This window comes from Cheilinus undulatus, linkage group 23 (assembly GCF_018320785.1).
Source record: "Cheilinus undulatus linkage group 23, ASM1832078v1, whole genome shotgun sequence".
NCBI classification, from domain to species: domain Eukaryota; kingdom Metazoa; phylum Chordata; class Actinopteri; order Labriformes; family Labridae; genus Cheilinus; species Cheilinus undulatus.
In genome coordinates this window covers 28849195-28859630 of record NC_054887.1, presented here as the reverse complement: position 1 = coordinate 28859630, position 10436 = coordinate 28849195, and the positions used below count along the sequence as shown (strand labels likewise).

The following is a 10436-nucleotide window of genomic DNA, read 5'->3' as shown; positions in this document are numbered from 1 at the left end:
AAAGATATCTTGAAAGTTAAAAAGATATATAAACAAAGATGGCGACCGGAACCGAAGTGACGCACTTCTTTTCTTTTGATCTTGGGCAAAGAAAGTAATTTGTAACATATGAAAGCTGTTGAAATTATTTCTTTTTAAATCCTAACTCCAATGTCAGCAATTATTCTAGATACATTTTTGTATTTTGGAGAGAGATTGTAATTATCCCAAGGGAAAATCAAGATTCCTAATATACTTAAATGCAACCTGTATCGTATCGCAACCTATATATATTGTATTTTTCCATCGGTTCCTCCATTTCTGAAAATGTCATCAAACATGCCACTATTCAAGAACTCAAAGCGTTCCGAAAATCCAAGTTACTGTTTCTTCAGTATCAGAGGACTGCATTAATATAGTCTCTTCTCATTAACACAGTAGACAATCTATTTAAAGGCACCACTAGACAAGTATTCAGGTGTTTGATCAAGATATCTCCTAGGCCCCTCCATTTGGAGGTCTTCTGGGCATGTCAAACTAGGTAGAGACCCTAAGGCAGACCCAGAGCTTGCTGGAGGGTTTATATATGATGAGAGCGACGTCTTGGTGACGTTGCCTGCTGCCACTGCTACCAAACATCAGAGAACTACATGGATGGATGGATGGATTATTCAGTTATTTGGGACTTGAGTAACCACCTTGGGATTTATATTCTCTCTTAACAGTGCCCTGAGACATGCAGTCACTTAATGAAAAAAATGCTTTAGGTTTGATTGCAGTATAAAGAACACAACAGAAGTCAACATTTAGGTGCTGTGCAGGTTTATTTTAATAAATGTAAAGGAAACTCCTTTATATTTATATTTTCCACATTGCATCGAGACAGTATTCACACACCAATGGTCAAATAATTCTGTCTGAAGAATAGCTTTCTCATTCACACTTACTTCATGATTAATAAAGATATTACATTCCTTGTGTGCAACAGTCAAGTTACAGACAGAACATACACATACAGAGTGGTTTTATCATTTTATGGGACAAAAATGTTGAGTGCTTTAGGACATCAGCAGTATTTTGGGCACACACGAAGTTTTGTGATCCTTCATTTACAGTAGGTATGTAATGTTTATTTTATTCTTCTTAAATACTTGGCATAGGAACAACAGGATGGCTATTGAGTAATCTCATAGGGAAAGTCAGTTTATCATGTTTATACACATGGTCCAGAGGGAAGCAGTTGTCCAGGACAGTTTCCTCATGTTCAGTCTATGGAGAATTCTAGGTCAATGTCCATATTTAAAAGACAACATGAATGTAATGTAACTTATTGGACTTTTGTTGTATTATGAGTCCTTTATGGTCAAGAAGGACCTGCATAGGCCACTGTAAAGGGCTAGATACTGTTACAGTCCTGTGTTACTTTGGCAGTACAGTACCGATGCAGTTGAAACACTACAAGAATTCATGTCCTTCACATCTAATCACTTCTTGAATGTCAATCTGTGATGGTTTAGACTTCTAGGCTGAACCACAGTCTTCTCCTTTCAACTCCAATAATCAAGCAATCTGAACTTTACATAGATATGTTATTTTCTTGATATGAAGGAGGCAACATGGTGTCGTTAGAGAATGACATTTCATTTAATACGTGGTTCTAATGTCCATTCAGGAGGGCAGAGTTGTTTATCTCCTCCCAGTGGTTCCAGCACCGCTACTACGGTTAAGGTTGCGGCTTATCTGAGGGAAATTAACCATGGGCGTTCTAGACGTCGGGCCATATAGACCAAGATTCCTCGCTGCTGCTGACTTCCTTGGCTGCTTCACACACGGGAATGGGGAAAAGATCTGCTGTTTCGGAGCGCCGGTGCTATTGGATTGAAACGCTGGGGTCGAAGGGGAGGAGGATATATGCGATCCAGATGATGAGATGGAGGAAAGTGAGGGAGTTGAAGGAGAGGGCGTTTTGTAAAAGGAAGATGATGGAGGAGGAAGGGAGGAGAGGTCGTTGGCTGAAGGGGATGATGGGAAGCAAGATGTGGAGCTTGGTGTTGGAGTGGGCGGTGGTGTTGGAGAGGAAGAACCAGACAATTCCAAGGAAGTCGATGTAGGGACCGGAGAGGTGGACGGACTCATGGTGGAAGGCGAAGACGATGGGATGTGAAGGGAGTGGTTAGGTGGAGGTAAAGCAATGTCGGTGAAGTGTCTGTCAGAGGTGGTGTTTCTTTCAGAACCTGAAGAATCCGAATCTTTGCGGCGGTTTGACGAAGGCGGAGGAGGAAGAAGAGGGACTTGGGGCTCAGGTTTAGACTCAGGTAGAGTGGGTTGTGTATCTGCGTTGTTGTCGGAGGTCAGATTTGATTGGTCTTGGAGATTCATGGAGTCCAGTTGCACAACTACCTCAGCAACTTCTGCGTCTTTTATCTCATCATCAACCTGCAGCACCTCTTCACATCTCGACACAGTTCCAGAAGAGTCACTTTCACATTTCTGCTCCTCAGCATTCTCGTTTTCCTTCATCTTCCTCCCCTCTTCATCCTCCAATCCTCCATTAATCTCCTCATCTTCCCTTTCCTCTGAATCTCCAAACCCTAACTGTGCTCGGGCCCTGGCGATATTCCTACGGTGTACCCGGACATGAGCACGCCAAGGTGACCCAACGCCTCCTCCAGAGCTGCAAGGAGATCCAGTGCTGTTATAAGGAGTCGACTGCCTGGATGGAGAGCCCTGATTCTGGGACAGAGAGGCAGGGCGAGACCCAGGTGTTGACGGGCTGGTGGATGCAAGTCTTGAGCTTCCTCTGCGTGGTTTTCGACCCAGAAGGAGGTGGTTGATTACTGTGCTGGACGGGTTGAGCTGGGAGGGCAGGACTCGGGTGGCAGGGCACTTGTCTGGAAGGAAGATAACATGACAAAATTTTAATTGAAATTCCAGAGAATTAGTTTGAACTTTTCAGTCATTTTCATGAATTTTTGGGCAATGTGCATATTTGTAAATTTTCCAAAGCAACTAATAAACTTTTTGGGGGAATTTGCTTTGATATCTGGGGTCTTTGCTTGAAATTTGTAAGGGATTTACCTGCAATTATTTGGGGTTATTTTTATGGACTTTACGATAAAGTTTCACCAAAACATTTGGTAAATATTTGAAGAAATTTTGGGGTACTTTTAATGGGATTCTTTAAAAATTATTATGTCTCAGAAATTTCAGGCGATGTCCAAAATTTTGGGGAATTTCTGTGGATTTTGGAAAGGAAAATTTCCAAGAAATGTAAGGTCCTTTAATGCCATGTATAAAGAACTTACCTCTAATTCCTCAAACTTTATTAATATCTGTGCTTTTCTCTCTCTTTGCAGTGCAGAAAGGCTGCAGTTAATCAGTGGACACTGCTTGTTCTTATTGCCTATCACCTATAAGAAGTGTTTTCTTTACTAAAATAAATGTTTAGTATTATAATTATTATCACTGCTAATGTAAGCAACTAATCCTTGGAATCATTATTTTTGTTCCCAAGAGATACATGCATGATCTAAAACACAGCAAAATTGATCTCTGAATACATTTTTATAAATATTACAGAATTACGCTTTTTGTGACTTGTAAGGACATCGCATTCTCTTATTTGACCTCTATTTGATTTTAACTTTTAAACATCACTCCCACCCACATTGGGTGGGAGTGATGTTGACATTGAATCATAATATAACATCAGATGATGATACAACATAATTTAAGGTAAATATGTAAATACATTAAGATCAGGACATGTCATTTTTGACTTGAAGACAGCACAAGGGCTAAAATGATGAAGATTTTTTTTCCAAGAACTCAAAAGAACACACTGCCTTAGAAAAGGTGTAAAGCAGTAATTCTAAAAACAAATCTGTTAAAATTGGATCCTTTTTGGTTATTTAAATGCTTAGTGTTTATGTGGAACTACTTGTCTAATGTCTACTGATTAGTTCACTTGTCTTTGACAGATAAATCAATAAACTGCTTCCACATTAGTCTCTGTAAATTAATTGCAATATAAAATCAAGCTGATGCAACGGCTGGGTTTCATCTGGAAACATCAACTCTTTAGAGAAGCTGCTGCTCAAAGATCTCCCCCATCAGACACTAGGGGGCGCCAACGTTTGTGTTTTTCCTCTCTTAAGGATTTATCATCATGCCTCACAGAAAGAGAACTTGTACAATTTGGATTACAAGCTGAGTGCTTAAGAATTTCTCTCTCCTTACATAACATGTACAGTAATTTACAGTATTTTTCATGTGTTTAAAACCATGTTAATTCTAATATGTATTTATAAAACCTTTTTTGAGCTTTTCTGAGAATTTTCATGTGTTATTGTTTGTGTTGAAGGAGACAGGTTAGTGTGTCTAAGCTTGAGGGCAGATGTCTGAATGCTAAAGGGAAAAACAACATTCATTCTCACAGTAATATTGTTATATAAGCTTCACAGATCTTATGTTAAGGATTGAAAGCAGCAAAGAAGAGAAGGAGGGAGAGGTTAGTGATGGAAAACCAGAAAAGCACCCGGAGCACAGCCACAGAAATATCAGTCATTTTAACTTGCTAAAGACATCCGTCACTACAGAAGATATCCTCCTTGTTCATTCAGAGGCATCATTGACAGTTATTAGGGCATTCAAAGCACACAGTATGATTGCCAATGGAACATTTCAAAAAGAGACAGTAAAACCTCATGGGTTTGATTCATTCAGCAGCCAAATAATAACAAAACTGTCATTTCTTTGCAATAAAGTAGATCTAACAATCTGGCAGACTTGTGTAAAGTAGTGATGGGTATCTTTACTTTGAGTATAGCATGTTTAATGGCTTTAAGTCTGCATAAACTACCTAAAAAGCAGAGCAAAACCATCACCAGATAAAAGGATAAACAGCCCCAAACCAGGTCTAGAGTAGCCTGCTATCACCCTTCAATCATTAAGTTACTTGAACCCAGATTGAACAGTTATTAAAGTTCCTGGAATCAGCCCAAGAGCACCCAGTTTCAGACAGACTCTGGTACCGTCACTGTTGTCGTTGAGCTTGTCTGGTTGCTCCTTTGGAACCCCGGGACTGGTGGTCACTTCAGTTTCAGGTCCTGTGAGTCACAGATCAACGTCAGACTTCTACTTCCTGTTGCGTGTTTGTGTTTCTGTCACACCACCGAGGAAGCATCACCTCATCTGTGTTTGTTTTCCTGTGGTTCTGCTGTGATGTGATGGTGATCACACTTTGTTTACAGAAGAACAAGCTCTGCCTCAACTGGTTTTTGTGTTTTAAGAAAGACTTGGATGTAAAATGCCGCTGTAGGTAAACAGCATGTGAATGTAAAAGGGAGTAAGAGCAAAGGGCCATGGTATCTTAAACCTTATACTCTGAAACTACCATATTTAGTGGTATTTTAGATAATAAAGGCTTCTAAATGACAATGCATGGCTACAGAATCATGATTTTGTTGGTATTTATGAACAATAAATCAAAATAGAGACCAAATAATAAGAAGCTAGGTTCATTTATCCTAAGGACCTGATCAGTCAGAGGCTTTCTGCATGCTTGCATGAAGCCTTGTGGGTTTAGGTCTGCATTTTTTTTTTTATCTTTGTTGTTGCTTTCAACCACCAGATCCGAATCCTAAAAAGAGCAGATGTATCACTGCATTTGACAAGTTCTTTAAATAGTAATAACCCCTGGCACATTTGAGTGGTCCTGCATAAAGGTCAGGTGCAAAAGGCATGCAACCAGGGTGAAAAAAAAAAATGCTTTCTGCTTTAAAAAAGCAACTGGAAAAAAGCAGTACTTGCAAACGTTGGGCCTAATGAAGCCATTTAAATCATGGATAAAACATTTCAGTATAACAATCTTTGGGGTATATGGGCTATACTGACCCATCCTAATTGCATGCATAGCTAAATTTATAATAAAGGTGACACAGTGTTGCTCAGGTACTCTATAAGAAAATGGTTTATAATGTCTCATTTTTCATGTAGCAATAGCAATGGGGACTACTGTTTTCTAATGACACTGAGTTCATAATTCCTGCTGATTCTAATGCAAAACAATGATATTTAAGAGTCACCTACCATGTAAAAAGAAAAAAAAGAAAATACTGAGTATGATACAGTTTTACTCATGACTTCTACTGTGCTCCCTCACCTGTGCGTATGTAGAGTTGCATAGCCTGTTGCTGCTGCCGCCTCTTGATGCGTGCGTATTGCTTCTTCAGGGCGTAGATGTCGGTGCTCATCCGCTCCATCATCATGCTGTTGATCGCAGCCTGATGCTCCGCTCTGGCTCCTCCAACTCCTCCACCTCCTCCGCCTCCTGCTCCCACCGCTCCTGGGCTCAGCTCTGCTATGTTCCCTTGCTCTGCTCGCTGGTCTGGAGGTTGAAAAAGAGAAAAAAAAAAACAAAGATCAGATTCTATCAAATCCCTGATCAATTTCTGTGATTGATCGCTGTTACTAGACTTGGGTATGGTTAAGCCAAGCCTATGCCATTGCATCCAAAGCCTCAGTGAGCACTGCATTCTTGTGCATTGGTGTTAGTATCACTCTGCAACAGCCTGCCCAAACGCTACTCAATAGTGCCATTTTGAGTGCAGGAATCCATGAAAATGGGTGAATTATAATGGCGCTGCAGTTGATTGTACTGCAGTGATTGCAAAGAGGAATCTGTGAAAAAAACTGCATCTAAAAATTGTGTAAAAATGTCAGAACATAAAAACGGCAAGACTTGGAATATCCTACCATCCCACAGTGCATAATATCATCAAAAGATTCAGAGAATCTGGAGAAAATGGGCATGATTCTGTGCTGGAAATCACTGCATGGGCTAAGAAATCACTGCCTGTCACTGTGCAACCCACAAATGCAAGTTAGCGCTGCATCATACAAAGAAGAAGAGTCCACACTGAGGCAAAATGGAAAACTGTTCTGTTGTCAGATGAATAAAATTCCAATTTCTTTATAGAAACCATGGAGAGGAGAGGGGCTATCCAGCTTGGTTTCAGCTCACAGTTCTAAATCTTGCATCTCTGATGGTATGGGGTTGCATTAGTGCCTATCGTGTGGGCTGCTTACACATCTGGAAAGAAACTCAATGCTGAGAGAGTGGTTTAAGAGAAATGTATGCGCACATCCAGACAACATCTCTTTTAGGGAAGACCTTGACTATTTCAGCAAGACAATGCTAAACCACGTACTGGATCAAACACAAGAGAGTACGGGTGCTAAGCTGGTCTGCCTGCAGTGCAGACCTTTCACCAAAACATTTGGAGCATCATAAAAGGAGAAACCTGGCAAAGACAACCCAGGACTGTTGAGCAGCTAGAGTCCTACATCAGACAAGAATGGGACAACATTCCTCTCCCAAAAATCCAGCAACTGGTCTCCTCACTTCCCAGACATTTACAGACTGTTGTTAAAGGAAATGGGGATGCTACACAATGGTAAATGTGGCCCTGTCCAATTTTCTTTTTTAGATGTGTTGCTGCCATCAAACTCAAAATGAGCTGATATTTTTCCCAAAATGGTAAAATGTTTCGGTTTCAATGTTTGATATGTTGTTTATTTTCTATTGTGAAAAAAAAAATACGGGTTTGTGAGATTTGACAATCTAACACTCTGTTTTTATCTAAATTTTAAACAGTGGGTCATCTTTTTTGGAACTGCTGTGCTTAGAACTGCTTTGTGTACAAATAGTATATTAAAAATGCACTTGCCTTGCCTGGTTACAGAGGAGGACATTGGTTAAAAAAGCTGAAGGAAACCTCTTAGCAAAACACACAAATGATTGAAATCCAGATCTGTTTAAGCTTCTTTTCCTCCTTATTGACTCACCCAGTTTTGCTTCTATCCTCTTTTCATCAAGATCAGCCAAATAATCGAGACATATAGTTACGTAACACATCAAAAAGTCTTGATAATATCTCAAGAAGATTAGAAGGAAGTCCATGTGGTGGCTCCCTTTATTTCAGAATAACAGAAGTATCCTTCATATTTATTCTAAATGCAGTTATGAAGTAATGCAGTCAGTTTTAAGTCCTAACTTTCACAGACTTGGGTGTCCCCTCTATCATCTCATATTGCTCTGATGCGGTTAGAAAAGGCAGCCTTTAACGATTGGGTTTAAGTGTGTTCTTGACATTTCCTCCCCTTAATTCCTATTTTCTTTTTAGCCTTACACAGAAAGGTCAGTGTGCTTCATCTTCATTATTTTTCAGCAGGTCTGTCTCCTTTTAGTGCAGCAAATCCAGGGCAAATTGTTTCTAAAGCGATCTACTTATGAGGTTAAATGAAGCCCTCATTTCTCTATAAACCTCTCTGGAGATTCGAGTGGCTTCTTCAGATCTTTACCAACATCTTTATCTAAATCCTCCAGGCTGTTTGTATTTTCACATCTTAGGAGGAGCTGTTGAAGGAGTAGGAAGTGAGGATTTGTCTGGAGGAAACAGATCAGAGGCGGTTTGTAATTGGAGTCAAATCAAGGTCAGAACACCAGGATTTGGGGCGGCGGTTTGTCTTGATCTACTTGGCTGATGTCTCTGCAAACTCTCCAGAGGGCGCAGCTTTTAAAAAGTCTGAGGAGAGACTGATGAAGCTGTGCTGACCTTTGAGATGTTTTTGGTATCTCTGCAGCTCAGGGGCCAGCAGGCCACCCAGGGGACCCAGGCAGCCAAGCGCCGTCACCACAGAGTCTTCGTCGTCCATGTCGGCATCGTCGTCGCTCTCCCAGCTACCCAGACCACCACTGGAATGAGAAAACCACATCATTGTAGCCAACAGTTCCATTTTAATACATTTCATCCTGATAAAACGTCAAAAGGTGAACACAAAACTGATGTTTTACTAAAGATTTCCAAGAAGTTAAACATTTATGATTATGTTTCTGCACCCAAGTTAATGCCAAAGGACTACACTTACTTTGTTTTGGTGCTTTAATGGTGATTTGAGGAAGAATTTTCAAACTAATTCATATAAAGCTGCAGTTATAAATCTGTTGCATTTGCACAAAAAACAACATTAAATTAGTTCAAGCAAACGATACTTGAAAGTTGCACTAATATGTTAGTTTTCCACAATACATCACTAGGAAGTAAATGTTAATAACGGCCTTTAACTGGCTTAGAATAATAAACCCATCTGTGCTTGTTTTGGCTCCATAAAAGCCTTTTCACTGTGAAATTCAGTCTTGCCACAGGGTGAAATCTCCCAACAAAATGAAGACTTGATTTATGCAAGAAAAGAAAGGAAGCCAACATTTGTACAATTAAACCAAGAAGAATAAAATGCAAAACTAAACACACAAAAAAGCTCTGCCAGAGAAAAAAGCAAAGATTGGAAATTAAAAGGGTTCACTCTTATTTATGTTTTTCCCCTAGGAATCAGCTGCAGATCATCTAAAAATAAACCACTGGTCACAGTTGGTTCAACAGTCACCATAGTTGTATTGTGTTATTACCAGAATTGTAGCCCTGAATGTTTAATTTGCTGCTGTTTTTGATATTGTTGATCCCCCTGTATCCCCTCTCTGAGCCCGACATGGCTTCAGCACAAGGTTTTCAAATATGAATCTGATTCTGCTTTCAAAGTTAAAGGATGCTTTCTTTTTTCTTTCTTGCCTCAGCTACAAGCTGCTGAACAAACAGTGGACTAAAGTATCTTGAGTAGGGACTCATTGACTCGCCAGTTTAACCCTCTGAGCTCTAAGCTGTTTTTTTAACCGTTGTGTCTCTCCTGGACTTTTTGTCTTAAAACGCTCGTAAAACATCAACCCTGTCAAGCTCTTAACATCCTTCCTTCAGAACAACATGTGCTCTAAGAATATGTGTTGCAGCAATGTCACTTGAATTTTTTAAAAGGTTATGGGACTGTAAAGACAAAAGAAAAACTAATAGGAAATTAAAACACATATTTTTAGGTTTTTAACACATTTAACATTAATAAATAAGTTTTTTTCTGCAGAAACATGTCCTCTCATCTCTTTGGGACTAAAGAATAAAAAACAATCATTCTGTGACAAAAGTCTTCAAAATATTCAATTTAAAAAAAAAGTCCTTAGGCTTTTGGAAATTTAAGTCATTATTTAAAGACCAGTGACTCTGGGGCACAGGTGGCCTAGTGGTTTAAGGCGGTAGGCTGGCATTCTCCCGCATGTCTCTCCCAAACTCTCTCGTCCCTGTTTCTGATTCGGCCCACTGTCCTCCTCTGTCAGTAAGGGCCTAAAATGCCCAAAAATTAATCATTAAAGTGCAGTAACTCTGAGGGACACATCACGGCCTCTCTGTGTCTATTTCTCTCTATCATGAGTCATTTAAGCTCTCTTCTACAGTTAATTAGTCTGTGCACATGTGCTGTTCGGTAAAGCATGATGTGATGACGAAACATCCTGCCGCTGGTTGTTACAGCCCAGTTGCAATGCATTCTGGGATAAAAACCAACAATATGGC

At 39.9% G+C, this 10436-nt stretch overlaps 1 protein-coding gene across 4 annotated transcripts in view; it reads right to left on the bottom strand.

Annotated features, from left to right (window-relative positions):
• Nucleotides 1–795: 795 nt before the first annotated feature.
• The window catches only part of tbc1d30 (TBC1 domain family, member 30), a 38436-nt gene continuing 28795 nt past the window's right edge, over nucleotides 796–10436 (bottom strand). For 2 of the 4 annotated variants that reach the window (XM_041781190.1, XM_041781192.1), the window contains 4 exons: nucleotides 8598–8737; nucleotides 6143–6367; nucleotides 5013–5087; nucleotides 796–2870 (listed from right to left, as the gene is read on the bottom strand). In XM_041781190.1, the coding sequence (XP_041637124.1) occupies nucleotides 1666–2870; nucleotides 5013–5087; nucleotides 6143–6367; nucleotides 8598–8737 (1645 nt within the window). In that variant the 3' untranslated portion in view covers nucleotides 796–1665. The remainder of the gene's footprint in view (nucleotides 2871–5012; nucleotides 5088–6142; nucleotides 6368–8597; nucleotides 8738–10436) is intronic. The other 2 variants (XM_041781191.1, XM_041781193.1) reach the window with 1 other exon arrangement.